We start from the raw sequence: 23,756 nt of genomic DNA on the forward strand, positions 1-23,756 counted from the left end.
TAGACTTGAGTTTGGAATATAAATTTTTTAAAAAGTCATTAAGCCTTTTGTAGTGTGCGTACACTTCGACTGGTTTTGAATATAAATAGGTATTATGAATATTATAACTTGAGCTAACCGATTGAAGAAAAATTAAATTCAAAGCGATTTTCTTTTTATCAAATAGATAAATCAGGCACGAGTAAAAATGCTGGAATAAAACTTTGCACGTAAGATCTGGCAAATCTTATCTTGCATACAGTTAGTACCTTGTTCAGATCCAATTATCGGTTTATAAAAATCTATGTGACTGTTAGGGTGATTAATTTTTAAACGATATCCTTTTTTTGTCTGTGTTAAATGATAATATGATACTTTATATGAAAATAATATATAATTTAATTTTAAATAAAAGATGAACATTTTTTCGGTTTCAGTTCGTTTTTTTTTTAAAGCGAAAAATACTTTTTTCAGCAAAACGCGTGTACTTTTTTGAGCAAAACAGAAGCACGCTAGTGACTATGCATCTTTTACTTATAAGTAATAATGTGAACTGTTTTTTCTCTGCTCACATACCGACGAGGGATTCGTGAATGGAGAAAAGTCGCGGGAGAACAGACGCAGTGAGCTGTTTGACTGATGGATGGCATATAGGATGGAATCTAGGAGGGAATATTGGAGGGAGACTTTTATGTAAGGAGCTCTTCATCAAACTTAGCTTTAGGCTACGGGACTACTGTCCAGCTCTAAAAAGACTGAAGTTGGCTCGGTAGTTTTACCGTCGGCAAATCAAGAGATGTAGCCCAAATTGAAATTAGCCGCATTAACAAATTTTCGATAGGCTCAAAGCGCTTTGTGTTAAGAGTCTTACGATCTAACATATATAGAAGTTTTAAGTAACACAACGGACCTTCGTTCTACGCTACCCTAGATCCTTGTAAGGATCGACCTCCAAACCTATTGTGAACCAATTAGCGAATATAGTGAGTTCAGAAATTCCGGTTAGCTTTATACGATATACATATATCACCCAATATGTAAAATATATTAATAAAATTCGGCGAACAAGTTTTCTTGAAAGTACTGTCATTTGTTGCCAAACGTGGCCGAAATCGGTGCATGAATTTCACCAGTTCCCACATATTAAATAACATATAATGATGACTTGGTACCGAACATATCCTTCAATATGTAAGCTGTATTTAATAAAGTGCGTGGAAATATGTTCTCGAATATAATTTAGTTTAAAACCAAGGGTACACTAAATCGGTCTAGACCTCACAAATGGATCCGATATACTTCCTGTAACGATTTAAGGATCCCTGAATTTATTATTCGTCATAATAACAATATATATGTGAGATTTTATAGACATAATGGCATTTGGTAAAAAACTTTAGCCTCTCTTATTCGTTTCTTTTTTCTTTGTTTTGATGCGGTTTTAGAAACTCAGATAAATTTTCTTAAACTACATACTATGTATCTATAATATTTATTTTTATATGTACATACTTTCAACAAATAAATATATACATCTGCATTCATGGGCATGCACACCTAAAATCATAATAAAAGCCTTAATTTCACGTTAGACCACTTTTGTTTTTTAACTTTTCAAAAACAAAAATTGGCTTATTTATCTGCTGCTAGGTGCCCCATATAATATATCACCAAACGGATATTGCTCGCTTTAATGGTTATTATCTGCCACGTTTGCTTCCCGGAATCGCGATTTATAGCCGCAAGCGCATTTTCAATATTCTAAACTGCAAACCGTTTTCCGCTCTTTTCAATTTTCGTATAAAAATCCATCACTCGCATCCGTTTAGACGGCGTTTAGGTGATTTAAAAATGTCTAAAATGCACTTTTAATTGCCTGTAGTATATGTGGAAATCAAATATATGATATGTGTTAATAGATTTGAGTGCTTCACAATCGAAATGAAAATAATTTTAAATAATAATGAAAATATTAAATATGTTTATATTGATTTGTAAATAACTGCATAAAAATCAAAGTATTGTCAAAACATTATCAGCTCTTATTAACTGAAATAATGTAAACTTTTCAAATATTAATTTGCGTTTTTTAATCTTATATTTCCAGCTAAGCGAAGACATCGGCTATGTGTTATACTCTGCATTGGGTTCTTTCTACTTGCCCAGCTGCATTATGGTTTTTGTCTATATACGAATTTATTTTGCCGCCAAGGCGAGAGCGAGACGCGGTATCAAAAAACATCCGCGTAAAACGAACAACGAACAGGTAAGTCGTTCTAAAAAATTTGATGAATATACTGTAAAATTATATTTTTGACAATTTTTGTTACAGAGAGAAATAAATAACTCAAATTAATTGATAGGCCAATTTATTCGTCTTTAAATATATACTAGGGTAGGGTGAAAAAAAAAATTATTATTTTTTGCTTAGCCTGAGGGTCAAATATGTAGATTGTAAAAATAGAAAATTTTTCAAGAATTTTCCGAGTTAAAATTTTTTAGACAAAAAAAATTTTTTTTTGGTTTAAACTCTTTATATTTATTTATTAATTACCGAATTTGACGGTTTTTGACTCAAAATTTATTTAACGATTAAGGAAAGCATGTTGTCGTTTAATTCTTTTTTTTAAAACTCCAATAATGACCACAAAAATTTTGTTGATAACTTTTTAAAAGCCAGAAAGAGGACTCTTTACAGCTTCCAGAACACGTATGAAATATTTTTTACGAAATAAAAATTTTAACTCGAAAATTTACTTTAAAAGTGATGTTAAAATTTTTTTTTCCAAAAATTTTCTTTTTTTATAACCTACAAATTTGACCCTCAGGCTAAGCAAAAAAAAAAAAATTTTTTCGCTCCACCCTAATGTATACTTACTCCCAAAAGTAAAAATAAAGAAGTATTTTGTGCCTAAATTCTTGTCATTATTTCTTGAAACTAACATTGTATTTTATTGATCCCATTTTAATAGTCAAAGACGCTGGGATAGCTTTCCGGATAGGAAGCACTATACTTTTCTATTCTCGTTGTGAACGAATTACTTTTGTGTTTCAATTTCATTCCTATAAAAATACAGTAAATATGTTTAGAAGTATCTCTCCTCCATCCGTTTATTTAAATGCTTTCTTACTCTCGTCGATACGAGAGATATATTTATGTCGAAATTTGGATCGTTGACGATTTATCTTCACATTATTAGGATTAAGTTTTTGGCGTAAAGCAATAGGACAGCAAACGGACGCAATACTATATTCAAGTACCCACGTACTATTTTTTTATTGAACTCAACAAAGTTCGAATAATGTGGAAGGAATACTCAATTTAAGACTTATTTTAGAAAATAAATAATTTCTACCCGAAAATTATCTATAAAGAGGATTTTTCAAAATTTTAATGTTTTTTCTAGAAAAACATGTACACTAGTATTATGCAATGTATTTCCTCTCTGAAGCCTTAATACTTTCTCTTCTTACTGGTAATTTGTGGATTCCACTCTAACATAACTGCGCCGGCTTGGTCAATTCTCAATACTCTGTTCTGATGTGAAGGATATGTCAGCGCGGTAGTCAAACGTAGCAAGGTCTGGGCTATAAGTCAGGTGCTGTCCATATAATTTCTAACCGGTATTGCAACATGAGGCCAAGTATTATAAAACTGTTGCCTCGTGTGTAGCCGTATATTCCGGGCGTTTTCGGCAATCGCTCGCTTCAATTTGATGAACTTTTGTCACTAACATTCCCCAATAATAGTTTAACCCACTTTTAGACACTTATAACACAACATGCCCTTCTGATCTGATTATATGGCACCCAATTTCCATTCTTTTGAATCTATGCGGCTACTTTCAAACGTTTTGAAGCGGGTGCTTAAGAAACTGTCAAAGATTCTGCGAGCTCTTCTTATGTTTGCCATCTTCATTGAGTAGTACTTCCGATTCCTGATTTTTTTATTTGCTGACTGCCCAGGACGTTCGTCTTCAAAGTCAAAATCAGCACTTTTAAATCTTATTTTGCAAATCACTTTTAGTACATTCGCTCAGCTAGAGCATGTTCACTATAATCTTCCACCAATATGCGTTGACTTTTGGCTGAGGTTTCTTCATATTATAGTCATGAAGAATAAATCGCCGCAAGAACACTTTTCCATGCACAAAGTTCGACAAATTCAAATGGAAAAAAATTATTGTTGTTTTCGCTTTAAATGTATGACGTATACTGAAAAAGGCGGAGAAGAACAGTAGCCTTTCAAAGTATTTTCGGAGTATTGGAATAATGTAACAATAACGTAAAAGATATTCTATTTTAAAATCATTTCATGCCTGTTTTAACTTTCACACTATTTCTATAATATCAGATTTTCAGATTCTTAACATTGCCTATCGTTAATGAATTGCCTATCGAACAAAAACAATAATTATTGTATGTCTAAATAGACTCAGAACTATCATGTTCAAAATTATATATTGTATAAGTAGAATTATAACACAGTTAATCAATACTAATTCTGTACGTTTTTTTTCCAAAATATAATAAAGATTCTAATCAGCAACCAGTGAGAATTGAAATAAACTTGTTAAATGCAGAAGAAAACTAAATTACTAAATTAACTAAATTGTGATCGATTTACAACCATTTCAATAAGATTTTCTTTGAATCTCTTCCGTTATTTGCTAATAACGAGCCATTAGTAACTGCTTTGAAAATCTCTCGCATACAAATTGCTTAACACATTAATTACAATTTATTTAAGTTATAAAACGAGTTAACTAAACGTTTGATCCCAACGGATTATCACAATTAACAATCTCCAGTAAATGAGTTATTATTTGCAAATGCAACTAAACAGTTAATTTATTGCGCTCATCTGCTCCTGAAAGCAGCTTAAGAACAGCTAAGATAAGTAAATGCTCTGGTAATGAGATTAAAAGTAACGAGTACTTAGTTGAGCCGTTATTAAGTGCCGTTTTTTCGTTAAAGCAATTGGAGAATTTGCCAAAATTGAGTTAAAGGCAAAATGGCAATTGCAAATGAAAAACTGCAACGAGTTCGCATTTAAATAGCGGTAATTAGCAATCGAATAGTCCGAGAGGCAGCACACAAAAGTAGCGAAAGGATAGATGAGAACCAACAAAAAAAATAAGTGTAAATGACGACAAATAACAAATGAGTTTAATGGAGTCGTATTTCTCATAGAAACACGTGAAGCTATCGGAACGTGGGAGTGGCGGGAAGTGGGTGACAAACAGCTCTTACGCATGCCGACTATAATCCGAGATGGGCAACGAACTCAACTCACTTCAACGAACTGTATTATTACTATTTTTTGTTCTTCGTTTTATCAGCGAATACGAGTAATGAAAAATTGCGTACGTGCCACTTTGGCGCACTCATTCATACTCGAATAACGCTGACAGATGAGTTACCAAACGTTATAATATGTCAATTACAGTAACAACCATACAAACATGGTGAATACAAATTATTTAAAAAAAGAAAGAGGAAGGACTGAAGCAGAAAAACGGCAAATATTGTAATCGAAAATTTTCCAATTCGTTGCATTTCTGCTGTTTGCCAACGTTTTGTGTTGCTGCTTTATTATTATTTGGCTTTTTTCGTTGTTTTTTTTTTGGATTTTAATGTACTTACATGCTCGTATTACCAATGCCGCCAGGCGCTTAACCATTATTGAAGTAATCGCTGTGCGAATTATTAATGAATTTACAAGACCAAGCATATAATAATCAGCGTAGAATCTGCTTTCAATTTATGAGGGGCTGTACATACCAGTACGATGGGATCTGAATTCGTTACGCAGAGGCGGAGAGAAAGGATAATTAGTTAAATTTTGATTTTTATCGCATTAGACTAATATTTCAACAATCTCTCGAGTAGTTTTTCGACAAATTGCATCGCTCAACAACTTTATTTTATTTTCATCGGCTTTAAGAAGCCTTATAGGACGTGGTGAATCCTCAAGATCGCAATTGGCGCAACGAAATTTTGCAAATCAATTTTGGCATCACATAATTTTCGCCTTGCTTGAACTGCATTTTTACCCTTTTAATAGTAAAACAGTAAAATATGGCGAAATTACTACTTTCGATCTTCCATCTTCGATAAGGCACCAAACAAAAACTTTTTCAAAAAATTTCGTTATATTTTTTACAGAAAAGCCTTAACATATTATATCAGCTGTTCAAATATATAACTCTAAAGCGGGAAGTTGGCTGCGAAAGAATTCAATAAGATCAGCTGTTGTGATCAAACGAAATTACTTAGTAAACAGCCCAGTAATTGCATATTTAAAAAGTTATTTTGTTAAATATTTAGGCCATCTTCGGTTCTACCGCAGTTATGAGAAAGAGCTGATCACATGTCGATCTTGTCTCTTGCATATTTCACAAATTCGGAAGCCTAAAGATAAATGCTCTGCTTTCAAAAACTTCCTTATATAAATTTATGAATATTTATGAAGTTAAGATTTAAAATTACTCGGAAACTGTAGGAGAAATATAAAGCAAAGACCTGAAACATGCAGTAGAGGTCCTCGCTAAAATCTACATATTATATATCGTGTTTTTTAATGATATTGTTTTGAAAATATTAAAGTGTTTTATTAATTGGGAATAAGTGTGACATCTCTTGTAAATATAAGTTCCCTAATAAGTAGTTTATACACACCAATGTTTTAATCTCAATGCAAAATTGTGAAACCCACAAAACTGTTACCCCTCTTTAGTTCCGCCTGTGCTGAAATGTATGAAAACAAGCGAAGAATGGGGGTAATGAGAAAAGTCAAATTCATGGCATAAATACACAACAAATTGAAATCGGAAAACAAAACACTGAATTATTTAAGAAATAGGAAAACATGAATCCAAGCACATTTGTATAGTATGTGACAAACAATCAATTCACTTAAGCATGCAATGCACGAATGTCTGTTTTCCCCTTATGAGGGTTGGTTGAGATTCGCAGAAGTTCGTGTCAAGATTTGGATTTCCTGCGATTATTGAAATGTGATTTCTCTCGAGACTAATCAGAGCATATATGTATATATGTAGTGGATAATTCCTTTGACAAATAACGGTATTGAATAGATATTTGCTGATTTTAGCTGACACACAGGCGAATACGTATATTGTTTACAGATGGTACGCACGTTCCAGATATGAAATAATTATTTGTACTAGATTATTATAATAAACACTCGTTTCTAAGAAAAAAAGTAGTGTAAATCGCTTTTATTTCGCTTTATCAATATGTTAGCGATTCTAGGTGCGGGCACAAACTTAAAAATATATCATATCTATATCAGTTTTGATCAAATCGTTATAAGCTTATAATCTCTGAAGCTTTATTGAAGTATCTCTGATCTTTGATCACTGATCACATTCTTCTTACGTTTTCTATTCTCACAGGTAACGAGTTTCACCACCATCGGCAAGAAGGGCACCATACCAATGCCATCGTCGAGCGCCATGAGCGCTCTACAAATGAATCAACAGCGTCAGATAGCCACCATCGAAACACCACCGAACAGCGCCTCGCTGCCTATGCAAATACCTACTGTGACGTGCGATCTCGCGTCCGACATCTCCACGTCCGAGGCTGCCGACATGGAGCCGCATCCACTTGTCTATCCAAATGGAAATTCGAATGTACCGTCCCCGCTCAGTATGCTCACGCCCGGTTCGCCCAACTGTACGCTCGCCGCAACGGATAAGGAGACGCTTAAGGTGAGCACAATAGCGACGGGACGCGGGGCGCTAAATGTTCCTGTGCCGCCGTCGATGGCTGCCGCAGCAGCGACAGTTAATTCGAATACACCCAACAACAACAACAATGATAGTGTTACGGCTATTGACATTGAGGGCATGACAAGTGGGACGGCGACGGCGACAACAACGACAATGGTCAATACAGCTGTTGGTGGGGCGACGTTAACCACACCGAATGCTAGTGGCGGTTTAACAGTCGGCGCCTCACCGAATGAACTGCGCGTCTCGCCCATCGCTGGACGGTGTCGCGCACTTTCGGTTGGCATCGACACCGATATGGTTAGCGAATTCGATCCATCCAGCTCGGATTCGGGTGTCGTGAGCAGATGTGCGGTAGTGAAACCGTTAAAGTTTCGACTATGCCAACCGATTTTCGGACGTAAGACGGCGAGTAAAGCGCGTCGCAATGAGGCGAAAACGGCAGCGACGGCCGTAGTGACAACGAAGACGCTGAAACCGTGCGAAGTAGCGAAAGGCGAACTCGAACCAGCCATACCGAAGTTGCAAAAACCACGCGACCCCGAAAAGGAGAAACGACGCATTGCGCGCAAAAAAGAGAAACGTGCCACTCTCATATTGGGATTAATTATGGGTAGTTTCATTGCCTGTTGGCTCCCATTCTTCTTCCTCTACATACTGGTGCCGGTCTGCGGCAGCTACTGCAACATACCCGATTTTGCGTTTGCGGTCGCATTTTGGCTCGGCTACATGAACTCCGCCTTGAATCCGGCCATTTACACCATTTTCAATAAGGACTTTAGGCGCGCCTTTCGTCGCATACTATTCAAGTGATGTTTGGCCTATGTGTGCTGTTATCGGTGCGTTCATGCGAGCATTGAGAAGGCCACCGAACGTGCCATGGGCAGCACACCCATTGGTTATGGCATGTACCATTACCGGCGATAGATTTGGTTATTTGCTTTTGTGCGCTAAATTACAATAACAAATACAGCAACAGCAACAACACCAACAAATACCATCTAATCACTTAAGCTGCACACATGCGCAGTTTATGCAGTTTATGCATATGTTAAGGTAAACAAATAACGTTTAATTTTTTTCTTGTTTTGTTGTGGCAAGTGCACGCGTACTGCGCTTTCTCTGCGACTGCGAAGCGTTGTCATTTCAAATGCCTTCGTATTTTATTATCGCGATTCGGTTTTAGTGCTTCAATAACATCGCTTTAGTGCTCTCCGTTATTGCCTTGTTGTTTGTGTATGCCGCTGTGTGTACGTATGTATAAAAAGTGTTATTGCTTATAGTTATATAGTGGTGAAAATCGTTGAGAATATAAAATTAATGCTCATTTTAAAGCAATGAATGGCTGTGAATCCAATGGGTAATTCATATTGCTTTTAAATTAAGTGTGTTATTTTTTATTCAAATAATTTAAATATAAAAAACAAAAAAAAATTATTCGTAAAGTTTAGAATTTTCACGAAGAATTTAATTGGCATTTGAAATAACGGCGTTAGTAGTTCAAGTAGCGGGATTATACCATAGCTTTATAAAAATTTATTGCAAAAGAAACCCCAGATTGCTAAATTATATATTAATTTTATTTTTATATATATTTTGTATTTTAATATTTATATGTCTAATTTTAATATTCAATATTATCATATTTCTTTACATTTATTATTTGAAAAACCACATTCAAAGGCACTTCAGTCTTTAATAATTCTTTATAGTATATACCTACCTATTTAATAGTACACTTAATCGTTTATGAGCATTATGAGTTTTATCTATTTAAGAACCTACATCATTTCAAAAAACATTCACAAAAGCAATTTAAGTGATTTAATTATTTAAGCATAAAATATTGCAGTTTTAGTTTGAGAATAAAAGATATATTCTTGATTATTTCAAAGCATTAAACTTATCCAATAGAATTGATTTAAACCCGAGATACATTTAAGTTTTGAGTTATTTAAGTTCGTACTATTGTTTTCCAATTTACTAGCACTTGGAAATATGTAATTTCCTAAATTTCAGACTGATGATAAAAAGTGAAAAATTTTAAAACAAAAAAATCATAGTACGATGAAACCCCTCGAAAAGATAAAATGCTAAAAATTAATGGAAAAAGATATGTGATCGGGAAGAGTACAATTAGGAGAGTGCTTGAATTTTCAAGGGCTACAACAGGTTAAGTTTGATGTATAAAATAGGGAATTGTTTAGATAATGAAAATATTTATAGCTTCTGTATAAACCTCTTTTTCACATAACCTCAAAATGTATGGGAAAAATTCAAATATCCACGTTTTTAGGTTTTAATTTTTATCTGGTCCAACAAAAAAAAAAAAAATAATATCACAAAATTTGAAGTAAACTTACCTTCTTATGTACCAACAAATTAACAAACTGTTTTATTTTTTATATATTAAGGATTCTTTAAGTTTAAGGTTCGTCTTCAAATCGAAAAAACCTCTAATTTCCAATCAAAAATTCTCCCGTAAATTTTTTTTTCCTTAAAATCTCCAATTCCTGATGGTATACGTTATGATACATATATACATTACTTTGGTAAATTTTTTCAGAAAATCTTAAAACGACCTACATAATAATAGGTAGATGAAATAAAAAAAAGTGAGCTTCACCACTGAACAAAAATGAAAAACAGTGCGAACCGAACCATTATTTTGTTAATAAATTTGCTTGATTCAAAACGTTGTTCCGGAGTAAGTCCGTTCATTATGAAATGGCAAACCAAATTGAGTATAAAACAGGTAATAGCTGCCAAAAAGACCAAAATCGAAAAAAGTATTGCCTCTTTAAACCATACGTCTAGAAAAAAACCCTGTTCATTCACAATAGTGTCATAGATACTTATAACGGATTCATAAGTAATTAGTAGTTCGTAATGATCCATAGTTACATTTGGTTTTTATTAGAAACAATCAAATATCAACGCTATTATTATGAATGTCATATAGCGAACATCACTAGCCTTTATCATTAGCGTTTATATTTTATAAATTCCGATTCTACGCGAACAAAAAAACAAAAAGAAAGAGCGACAAAACTGTCAGAAGAAATATATAAAAATATATATAAATTTCTTGAACTCATTTAGAATTATCAAAGCTGAGGAATACTGTGCTCTGATGTGAGATAAAATCAACAAGAGGTGACTGCTGCAGATTAAAGATTAAAAAAAATTTTTTTTTTTGTTAAAATAATGATTCTAACTATTGTTTTTAAAGCACACTTTCATAAAACTTGATTTCAGAAATTAATTTCAATAAGTGTAGACCATAGCTCATGCATAACTCATCCGCATGCATGTTCATATATGAATTCTTAAAATATCTAATAATCGCAGCAATATTGCAGTTCCGTTTTCAATTACTATGCAAGGATATCCAGAAGTAAACACATTACAAAACCACATATCACAGCAACTGAGTGAAGTTTTATTAAAATTTTCAAAAAAATGTAGCAAAAATATATATTTTTTTCAAGTAAGTTGCTACGCCCGTTCCCAGTATAACTGTATTCCGTTTTGCTACATTCAACTTGGATTCTGAGCATTTTCAGTGCTCCATGACTTTCATATTTTGCCAACTAATGTTAAACTAGAAATAAATATACAAATGAGTAAATACGTGCCTGACCCAAAATGTGGTTTTTTTTAATGCTAATAAAGACTGACAAAATGACATTCGCATGCGGTGATCGGACTTACCGAGTACAGAGTGTCACCAGCACACATAAAGCATATGTATATATGACAAGTATCCAAATGAGTTTCTGACATTTATGTGACTTTCATTCTGAGCGTATTGTTTGCTGTTTTATAAGCTTTGCAATGCATTTTGTGTTGGTGTATGTGAGATTGTGTGTCTACTTAAGAAATTTCTGAGGAATTTCAATATGATTTTGTTGAGAAGTATTGACAGACAAGTAAGCAACGTTAAGATTTTCATATGTAAATGTATTTTTATGCATTTTATTTAGATGAAAATGTGTAAACGTTGTATGGCGAATACATAGCTACAATTACAGGGTAGCCTCGATTAGATGAAAAAAGAAGTTATAAAAATGCTTCTCACTTTAAAGTTTGATTAAAAATTGTATCAAACTTCGAAAATGTCTATAAAATTTACTGGAAATAACAACAAATTATATTGGCTGGCATAATTTCGTAAACTCACTAAAGATGCACTACCGAGTATATAATATTTTATGTATCTTTTTTTTTTTTTGGTGCAAATTAACGCGAACATACTGTTTATTGATGACATATTTTCTTCTTCTGTAAAATTGTAAATTGTTTTTTTATATGTCACACAAAACAAAAAACCATACAGTATCACTTCGTTAGCAAATATTTCGTTATTGATTACAGTTATTCTTGTGAAAACTTGAAATATGTCTATGAATTATTTCTTATTTGTTAAATTTATAAATTTGTATAAATGAAATATGCTTTGGAAGCGCTGCCGTTAGTTTTCTGTTGACATTTAATTCCAGTTTTATTTGCACACATTTTATAAGATGACATTTGAGGTCACACACACACATACAACTTTGTATACAATCGCATTAATATATATGTGTATATTTTTCAAATTGAAATGCCCAAGCAAGCGAAATCGTAACAGAATATATAAAACAAACATTTAGTGGCATTTATGGATTATTTATCTCTGCTAGTTTAATTGGCAATTTGATACACTGAAAAAATGATAACGAATAAAATATATACATACATATTTATAACACGAAAATTGAAGTTAAAGCGGAGAGAAATGTATATTTTTTCAATTTATATTTTCAGTTTTTAACACTTGGCTTCATTTTGTTAATCAATAATTTAAAATTTTCAATTATTTTCAAGCGTCAATTTTATATTAATTGTTACGGGTTTGCTATTACAGCTGTTTGTAGGGGCGTATGAGTAACTTCAATGAAAAATTGTGGTATCTACATTTTGCACGACTGTGGACTAAGTATTGCGGAAGTAGTCTAAAAAAATTATCACTTACTTGCTTGGATAATCTTTCAAATTACCAAGAAATTTGGGTTTACTAAAGTAGTTGTTTGTCGGGGCGTATGAGTAATCTCCAAAATGTAGTTCATACTCCACAAATATGAACCAAATATTGGGGAAATGATCTAATCTAATTATCAATGACTTGCTGGAATATACTGACAGAAAAATAAATTGTCGAAAAAATTTGTTTCTTCTTTGTAGACAGCAGGGGATGAGGGACCTCACTAACAAAATTCTAAACAAATTCAGCTTTATTAATGTATAAAAAATCACATATGCTGGTCTCTTGATAAAATATTTTTAAAGTATTTACTTTCAATTTTTTATATTATATAAACACTCAAATTTCAACTGAGCTCATAAAATATCACAGCGTAGCGGAGCGGATCCAATATGTCTGCTCTCATATGATATGCAGCAACCTGCAGTGAAATATCATTAAATAAATATAATAAACACAAGTAGTATATCAACTGAATTAACAGGAGTTTATGAATCAGTTAAATTTCTTGCCATATCTATGCATATACGTATACACATTCAAAGCTATAAATCCAGCCATCAGCTGCTTTAAGCCACTTAAAACCAGCCAACAAATTCCATTATAAGTGTTAATACACTTATTTATATTAAATGGCCATATCATATCTCTTTACTGCAAGTGATTATTGTTTTTGTGATGTTTAGTGCAGTGAAACCTTGAATAGTACACACAAGCAAATTTGCATATGCAACAAGAAACTCAGAGAATGTCCTAAACTGTTTATATTATAATGAACGAGTTATGTATGTGCTGAGTGCCAAAAACAATAGTTCACACGTTGATAATCAAAATCTTCTACAGCCCCTTGATCACCTATACATAAACAGGTTTATTTGTTGCGTACATTTCATCAGCATACGTCTTTAAATTACCTGCCTTTCAAGGCAGAATATTAAAAAAGCTTTAATACTATAGACAGCAGTGATATGCATGAATGCGTGTGTGTAAGTGATTGCAGTGTACGTAAAGGGGTTATCAATAGGAACGAAAATTTGAAAATAAATATGTGTAGTATATTATCAGAGGCAGTTTAAATAATAAATTTTAAATTCAATTTTAAAAATACAAAAAATTATTCTCTCTTCTGCTTATTATTATTTTATAGATCTTCCTTAACCGAAAAATATTTGCCAACACATTCTAACAACTTCTACTCGCACTCATTGATACACCTTTTATATGAATTCATCGAGAACATTCATAAAAGTTACGTTGAGTTATGGCTCAGCTGATGCCATCGGGTCTGCAGTTATGAAAATAAATTAAAATTTTGCTTACATACAAACATATATAAACCGATATGCACGCTTGAGTACACATATGTAAGCATAGTCATATAACTGCTTGCATATTGAAACATCTATCTAAATTTTATATCAGCGTATTGCATTCGTCTGCGCACACATGCCGCTTAACGCAGAAAGCAGATTAATTTAGTGCTTTCGGTTAATGGGGTGCTTTTGATAGCCAATTAATTTGTGTACATTTAATGGCTATAGCCACTGCTTCAGTTGATTTAAAGGTTTTAAAAAATATATGACAAACAACATTCCACCTGCAATGAAATGAACTTCTTGTTTCTCAAGCATTAGCTACTATATAGACTTTTCGTAAAAAGAAATTTTTTAAGAAAATTTATTCTAACTTAAAATCATTCAGCATACTAAAATCACTAGACAAAAACCAGCAAGTATTTAATAAATTAACAATTTTGAAGTAAAACTTCCTCTTGACATGGTATTAAAATAGAACAACAGCGCCAAAATTTGAGCGTCAACATAGTAACGTCAGAAACTATTTAAGCAATTTATCTCTAGATTGATCAATGCAGTTCTCAGATGGTTTAAAATCAAAAATGTTTGCCAATACATTTTTTCTAAAATATACAAGTGAAAATAATGCACTACAATCCCAACACATGCTTAAAAAAATGATTTTAATAAATTTGATAATATACACAAAACAAAACCATATTGGTAAAATAAGAGGGCTTTGAAGGCGTGAAATATTTTCCAACGGGATTTTCCGTTTCTTTTATTTATTTGAAATAAATGAAATATTGCAACGCGGATCTTTTTCAGTATTCCAGGAATATTAGACTATTTTTTTAGATGGTTCTGTGATTTTTTCTTATATTCAATTCAAATTATGGAAAAATTAAATATTACAGTAAGGCCAGCAAAATAAACTTGTTTAAGGAAACATTTGTCAAAATTATCTTGAAAAAAGTTGCCAGCTTTTAAAAATGCAACCGAACTAAATATATTTATTGCCACCATATTTGCATGAAATCAAATATATTTCAAAAATATTTAATGAATGAAAAATTAGTTTCATTGCTAATAGTGTTTAGGTACCGCTTTGCAATTATCGCAAACCCATCATATGATGCCAATAATATAATAATTTAGATATTAAATAAAATATGTATAAAGGCTAAAATATTTATTTGGTAAATATTCCTAATACCTTGTTGATACTTTGTTGTTTTTTTTTTCAGTATAAAATTTCATGCTCATGAACACTCGTGAAGTGTTCTCATTATGATACTTCTAAAACTTTAAATTTTATTTGCTAATTTATTTTATATCCGATATTGAACTAATAAAATATAAGTACATATCAATAGAGTCAAACCTTTCCGACCTCGATCGAATATTTTTAAACTTGCGGAACATAGTTATTGTGCCATCATAAACACCGAAAGAATACATCTTTCATCTTCATAGAATTAGTCGTTTTTGTATGCTAAATGCCAAAATGGCCAAAAAACGAGTTTGTGGCGAATTGTAGTGCTACTACTGTGCTAAACTTGAAAAAAAAAATTTTAAAATTGCTCTATCGCACATTGTAAGCGTTTTTCTACAATAGTAATTTAACTTTTTTTTTCATTAAAAAAAAATTACAAAATTAATTCAAAACTTTAAAATTTATAAAGTAAAAAAAAAAATTAAAACAGCAACTGGATTACATTGCACTTGAATATAACTGCATTCATATAACTGCATACGCACATGCACAGCCACATTCACAAATGTATATTCAGACTATTCAGGGTAGAATCGTACCCCTATCAACGCAAGCTCGACATAATTTATATTTCCTTTAAGCCAAAGTCAATGTCGTTCTCCATTTCCACATGAACGAACACAACACAAACACAAATATAAATTTACACATATACACAATTATATGCGTGTGTGTATGTGTGTGTAAACTTGGTAGTCGTCGAAAGTCTAGGGTTAATATTAGCAACAGTTAACCTTGTAGTTTGTAGTTTTTGTGAATCATTACCCCATGGGCGTTTAGTCACTCGAAGACGCACTCACAAAAAGACGAACACACACAAAGACACAAACATGCATATTTTTAATGTGACATAAATAACGCTACTTTGTAGTGTCGGTTATAAATAAGATTTGAGAAAAGGTCGCTTGCGGCTGAAGTAAAGTCACACACATACATACATATGCGCTTACTAAATATTTGTATGTATTTTTTGGATATTTAGTTGCAAGTTGGGCGGCGCTCGGATGCAGCAGAACTCTGAATTTTCACAAACTCATTTAAATTATCACAGTGCAATTGCGATTGAGGGTCTACATGTATGCAAGTGCATGTGTATATGTACATGCCATGAGTGCGCACACTACCCGCTTGGCATGTGTGTGTGTGTTTGCGTATACAAGCACTTTTGTATCTATTTTCACTTTTTGCTGCGAGTTCTTGTGTGCTCCTATTTGCAACCCATTAACACATTTGCAAGAGCAGACAATATTGACATTGACACATTCACCAACACAACCGTTTATTCTAGTGCTTTTTTTGTTGTTGCTAGCTTTTGCTCAGCTCGTCGATGTAGGGTCATGGCAAGTGCAGAGGCAGTCAACCGGTGGACGAGTACTCCTATGTCAGCAAATGACATTGTGAATTCGAATTCAAGGGAGTCTATAAGTATATATATAAGTATATATGTACAATATATATGTGTATGTATATACCTCTTTGTAGCCCTTATTTAAATATATTTACTTAAATGCTTGTTTAATTGGGAACCTGCAGGCTGCAAAAGCATATATAAGAATGTATGTCTGTATAAATTTCCACCAAGCACTGGGAACCTGTAGCTTGTTAATTGTTGATTTTAAAGTCTAGTTTTCCAAAAGATTATTTATTTGAACACTTTAATCAAAACTAATTTTTATTTTGGCGGACTGCCGAAAAATGAATATAGGTATGTTGTATTATAAGTTTCATATATTATTGTTTTAAGATTATATTTTTTTACTAACAGCAACAATTGCGATAGAAATCTGCTGTCAAATAATGAAAAGAGGCGTTTAGAAGCGCAAACAAAAGTAAAGAGAACAGCATGCATAAAAAATTTAGTATTGAGCGTTTATAGCACTCTAACTAATAATAACAAGCTTTTGAGAAGTTATTTAAAACAAACCGCTCAACAAAAAAGTTACTGATAAAACTTCTAAAAAAAAAGCTTTCATATAGCTTTTTCGAAAAAGTTCAGATGGAAGCTTCAAAGCTTTTAATACGCAAGCATGTGCAGTATACTAACCAATAAGCAATATAAGCTATCTGTCGGCAATATTATAAAAAACTATTTCGTCTTCATTAAAACTAAGATTCAAAATATCAAAACACTAATATAGAGCTAACTATTATATATAGGAAAAGTTTTGATATGGTAACTTTCAACCAAGTCTGTTATAATATTTTAAAAAAGGTATGTCATTCTATATTTAAATAATCATTAGAAAGTGTTTTCTGTTTGCTGTAAAAGTTATTGATTTGGCCTTTCACAAGTTTCTAAACAATTTATAAATAATTTTATAGAACAATGTACACTTTGTAAGGGAATTGCTAGCCAACTGGCGGTTGAATGTAAATCAGCAAAAGAACAAACTTAAAACGATCTAAATAATTATTTTTTAATGCAGTTTGGGTCTAGAAGCAAATGATGTTGCTCAACTTAACATTATCTCAGACAAACAGCTCAATTTTCACTAATTAACTTTATTTTAACCGATTGAAATACAATTTTTTTTTGCTTTTGGAGTCAACAACAAAATTCTCTTTTATCATTAGTCTTTTGAGCCGATTTAAGTATATAGCCCCACTGCGGCTGTCAACTCATAAAATAGCATGCGAATAATATACAATATTATTATAGGAATCGAATATATTATCGAATATCTTGCCGTACCTAAGATAAATGCAGAACAGAAAAAATAAATGCATTAAAAGTGCTAACAGTCAAAAGCACCGACTTATCTACAGTTCACCTAAATAAAGTACATCTAAGGGCATACTTTCAAATCACAAAGTTATAAAAACGTTGAATTATTTATTTGAGCTAGCAAAGCACTAAAATCCACTATTACATGATTATTAGTAATTTCCAAACATTATATGTATACATAGTATGATTCTACCTTTTCTGGTTCTAAAGTATTCCAGGTTATTTCTCTTAACAATAACGGTAAAAAGAGCTCTCAGAGTGAATTTAAGAAGTTTAACCATAAAAAACTGCGAGTCTTCTGCTTTCTCTCAAAAAATTTTAAAAGCAAACTCAATAGAAATACACAAGCAAAGCTAGAAGGCAAGCAAAAGGCTCTCCTCTACATGACAGTAGCAGAAAAAACAACCAAATTTTATGAAGATAATGTGGGAAAAGAGAAAAATTATGAAAGAGAAATTAGCAAATACACAATAAAAAACCGATTTCATTCAAAATCTGCCGTCATTTTTGACTTTGCTCTAATGTAGACACTCTAAACCGTCATCTCCAGCGAGATTTCTGTTGCTTGTGTAAAATTTATTGGAAAACTTTAAAAGAAGAACAAGTAAGGAAGCACTTAATTCGGGTGCAACCGAACATTTTATACTCTTGTAACTTGCAGGGAATATAACTTCAGGTGTTGGCAAAACTTTATATTAAGAAATGTAGCGAAAAGGTTCAAATTAATTGTTCGATGAAATAGCCAAAGAACTAAACTAGTACTTTGAACAAGTATAACACATTTTTTTTGACAAACTTTACCATGTGCTTTTATATTTAGTGAAAATTTTTGTATACGAGTATATATTTGTTTTTTGAGTTACGGTGTCTCAGTTTATGTCAAAAATCAGTAATATCTGCTTTTTCTAGTGTACGTGGCTTCATATTTTTACAACTTTCCCCCAGCAGGTTTTCATCTTGTTAAGTTCGAAAGTTCATTAAGTTCCACAATATTACTTTAAGTCAAAAATTGAGCTATAAAAACATTTTGCAACGTTATTTAGCTTAATAAAATATTATTTTGTTATATTAACAATGTTTTCAACTCCTAATTATTTAATTTCAAATATCAATAAATTATCATGCAAGCAATTTTTCAACTTTAAAAACTCAAATAACAAATTTCAAACTGCTTCTGATTGCACCTAGCTAAGGTTATAGTAACATAGTGACGATACCGAGAGTGACGATAGAGAAAGGCAATTAGTTGGAAAGAAGAGATTGAGAAAAATCTTTTCGTACAAAACATTTTTTTTTTTTGTTTTGTGTTCTTTGAATCACTCCGAAATTTATAAATTAGTAAGTAAAGAGACTAATGTACATTTTAAATTTTATTTTTATATATACATTAAAAAAAAAAAACTAAATATAAATAGTTTTGAATTTGAAAAAAAAAATTTGTTTATAAAAATGTACATTTTGTTTGCATAAAAAGCCGTAAACAATCACCATTTATATCACTGAAAAGCTGCAAAAACCTCATAAAGACTAGGATGGATAGTTATTTTTATATAGAAATATTTTTCATCGTATACGCAAATGCTTAAAGGTACTTTTTTCAAAAGTTAAACTTTTGAAAATTCATAACTCCAAAATTTTTCATATTAAGTCGAAATAAAAAGAAAGACCACAAAAAAGATTATTTTGTACGAAAAAAAAATGTTAAATATAAATTTTCGATGGAATAACCCATATATAAATATTTTTATTAATAAATTAATTTAAAATAATAACTAAAATAGTAGAACAAAAAATCATAACCTAACTATTCAAAATACAACTGTTTCGTAATTTACTCTAATACACTTCTGAAATATAAATTATGATATATACTTAATTATTTGATATACAGGGTATATTAAGATTTCCACGAAGTTTGTAACACCCAAACGGAAACGTCGGAGACTCTATAAAATATGTACATATATAAATGATTAGCATGATCTGTGTTGATTTAGCCATGTCCGTCTGTACATACTCGAACTGCTCTCTCAGTTTTTGAGATATCAATCTGAAATTTTGCACACGTCCTTTTCCCGCTATGAAGCTGCACATTTGTTGAAACTATCGATATCGGAAATCTATAGCATATAGCTGCCATACAACTGAACGATCAAAATCAAGTTCTTGTATGGAAAACGTTTTTATTTGTGTTTTTTCTTGTTTTGTAATAAATTAAATGTATATTGAATATTAATATTTCGTTATAAAAAGCATAAAAATAATGTAGTGCAGTATAAAACATCAAAAAATTATTAAATTCGAAAATGTTTTAATGAAAATCTGAAACCTAACGTTTTTCCCTAGTTTTTCTTAAAACTACATAATTCGGCTATTAATCAATATTGACTATAAACCTTTTTTTTAACCATTTCATATTAATTACACTTGGTCCTCACTTCAAACACCTGTTCGAGTGCGAACAAATTGCATAATTATTTTACACACACTCAACCACTTTGAACACGGCACACACAAACAATCACTCAAGCAAGCAACTGCGATATTAATCGTTTGTATTTTATTTAATTTTTTTTAGTTGAAAAATTAATTATTTACAAATGAGGAGAAAAAACATTTCATTAACAAGCAGATTGTGTTATAGATTTTCTTGTTGTTGTTAGTGTAGCTTCTGTTATTTGCATATCAAGTCATTAAATGGAAATTTAATAAGTAAATGCAAATAATTTATTTTGTAAATATGTAAGTTATGTATACATAAATACATATATACACAAATACATACATACATACTTTACGGGGTTGCAAAGCAGAGCAAAACAATAAAACTTGCAATTACGACTGTGAATGCCGAACAAAAGCAGATTGTTGTAAAAAAACGCTACACACACAGACGAACCTATTGTTGTAAAGTGCTTTTGTTTATGTATTTGTGTGTGTGCTTGTTTGTATACATGTGCGTAAGTGCGCTCTACATGACTACTTAATATGTAAATTGCATTGTTTGCATGCAAATATTGAGGAATGCATTGAAGTGGTCAAGCAAAAAAGACGCTGCCAGTTATTTTGTATGGAAATTTAAACACTTATGACAAATGCACACAATTCATATGCAATGTGGATTAATTGCACACACATAAACAAAATATTTATATCCTTGTTTTGGTCACCAGTTTTTACTTTTATCGTATTTCGCATTTATTGCTTTGATGCTATTTAAATATTTAATAAAAAATAAATTTAGGTATTTTACAGCTAGATTTAAAGTTTAAAGGACAAAGCGAGATTAAGTGTATTTAAGATGATTTATACAAAACTTCATTTCGGACTACCACATACGAGTTCCGAGTAGTAAGCCAATTTTCTTCATCTAGGTTTTAAAAAAACCAAAAAAAAAACTACTCTTGAGTGATATATTCTTTGATTTTATGATTATAAACAACAATAAAGTCATGAGCTTTAACGCCAATTCGGATCTCAGCGGTGACACGACTTACGGGTACCACCAAAAGTCAATTAATTATGCCCTAAACAGAATATATAAAATTGCAACGAAATTTGTAACAGCCAGACGAAAACGTCGTACACCTTATAACATGTATATATGTACATATAAATAATCAGGATGACTGAGTCGATTTACTCACGCCGTCTAACTGTCTGACTGTATACAAGTATACTCGTATGCAGACCAATCCCTCAGTTTTTTAGATATCGATCTAGAATTTTCCCCACGATCAAAATTAAGTGCTTTTAACGAATCTTTGGTATTTGTGAATGTGAGTGTTATCGTTAAAAATTTGAAAGAACTAATTGGAACTCAATTTTTTGCATTAATAACCGTCTACGCCAAAAAAAATGCAAAATCGTGTTAATTTGACAAAAAATAGCGCCATATATCGGATTGGCGATTTTCTCTATCTCTCTATTAAATTTTATTTGCTCATGCTTCTATTTCTTTCATAGCTCTATAGTAGCTCTTCATATGTAGATGCACAGACTTAAACTAACGTGTTATTTGTTATGAAAAAAGTTATTTTCAATACTACACATTTATAAAAATATAAATTCTTGCTTATACTTCTTACAAAAATTGTTCATAATTAATTTTTCTTTTTAATATCAAAAAAAAAATTACTTTCATTACAATTTCAAGCGCTGCTGTTGAACATTTCTGCCAACCATTTGAGTTAAAACACTCAACAGCTGCGTATGAACAACTTTGTCGACATGAAATAACAGATTTTGTCGGATGTGGCTCGCATAAATTAGTGTTAATGCTCGCTTCGGCTGCTTTGTTATGTAACGTCATAAATGCAGGATGAAGAGAAAGAAATTTGCATTAACACGCATTAAACAGTAGGCACTAAAAATATATGGCGCAATAAATGTAATTTAATGATAAACCGGAACTAATAACGAATGCCACACATTAAAAATAAATATATATAAAAAAATTATATTTGAAAATCGTAAAAAGTGCAGTATTTCACTTTCGTGCTTGACCGTATATCAAGTATGTAAATAGCATTCAATGCCTTTTTCATTTTTTAGTACATATATAGATTGCATATTAAATCGCTAATATACTTCAGAAATTAACTTTTCAATAGTCATGCAAAAAAGTTAAGAAAACAAGATGTATATTTCTTTCGAAAGTTCTCGTACACTTTGGCGCTGAAATATAGGCAACAAATATTGTTCAGTGAGTTTAATACAGGGCATATGTGAAATTTTTATTAGATATTTCAATTTATTAATGTTTTTAAACAAATATAATTTCGTATCAAAAACAGAGTAGCAAATAATGCATTAAAAAATAACTGAATTAACAATTGAATTAAATTCATTTTATGTCGTAATCCCAACTGTGTCTTTAATATAAATAATCCTAACTTTTTAATCCCACATACCTGATCCAAAGCAGAAAAAAATTGTGATTCCAAGAACCGGATTATAAATTAAAAATTTATTTACCGTATTTAAATCAAAAAATTTAATAATAAGCTTATAAATGAAAATGAAAACAAAAATTGTTTCGGAATTTCCATTTTTTCGCGCTTGCATACTTTGTGTTCTACTAGTTTGAAATAAAGCTCGCACAGCACCGTCGTCTTTAATACACTAGAGCACTGCTCGCAAACTTACACATCTAAACGATTTATATATGATAAATTTTTAACTTAAATTGTTTGGGATTAAAAGTCGAAAATTTAAAATTCAATTTTAATCCAAAATTTCTGAGTTAAAGATTTCGCAACCTTTATCTAAAATAAGATTATGTAAAATTCTGTACATTTACTTAATGTCTACTTATATTTGGTTTTTAAAATTTTGCTAAATTATATAAAAATTAATTATAAATTGTAATTGTGAAAATGCATATTTCGTACATTAACTCAAGTTATGGAAATTTCTTCGGTAAAAAAAAATGCATTAAAAAACATATACACATAGTCATTTTTCCACTGGGCTGCTGTAATTCAACGTATCCGTTATATTATTTCGTTGAAAAATATGTGCTATGTACAAATACATGGTCACAATAACCACACAAAATTAGTCATATCCTTTACTAAAAAAATTATATAAGCCAATTTACATTATACATTACATAACAGCACCCATGTATTTACTCTAGCATATGTTTCATGATAATTTATGTAAAATTTGTTTTTTCTTTTTTAACACA

The 23,756-nt window shown here is 31.4% G+C and overlaps 1 protein-coding gene across 1 annotated transcript in view; it reads left to right on the forward strand.

Annotated features, from left to right (window-relative positions):
- Window positions 1-9,132, forward strand: part of Octalpha2R (alpha2-adrenergic-like octopamine receptor) — a 192,891-nt gene extending 183,759 nt beyond the window's left edge. Inside the window, exons 3-4 of the mRNA XM_070105747.1 lie at window positions 2,087-2,245; window positions 7,401-9,132. Coding sequence (XP_069961848.1) covers window positions 2,087-2,245; window positions 7,401-8,552 — 1,311 coding nt within the window. The 3' untranslated portion in view covers window positions 8,553-9,132. The remainder of the gene's footprint in view (window positions 1-2,086; window positions 2,246-7,400) is intronic.
- Window positions 9,133-23,756: the final 14,624 nt, after the last annotated feature.

Source organism: Bactrocera oleae, chromosome 2, assembly GCF_042242935.1.
Source record: "Bactrocera oleae isolate idBacOlea1 chromosome 2, idBacOlea1, whole genome shotgun sequence".
Lineage (NCBI taxonomy): Eukaryota > Metazoa > Arthropoda > Insecta > Diptera > Tephritidae > Bactrocera > Bactrocera oleae.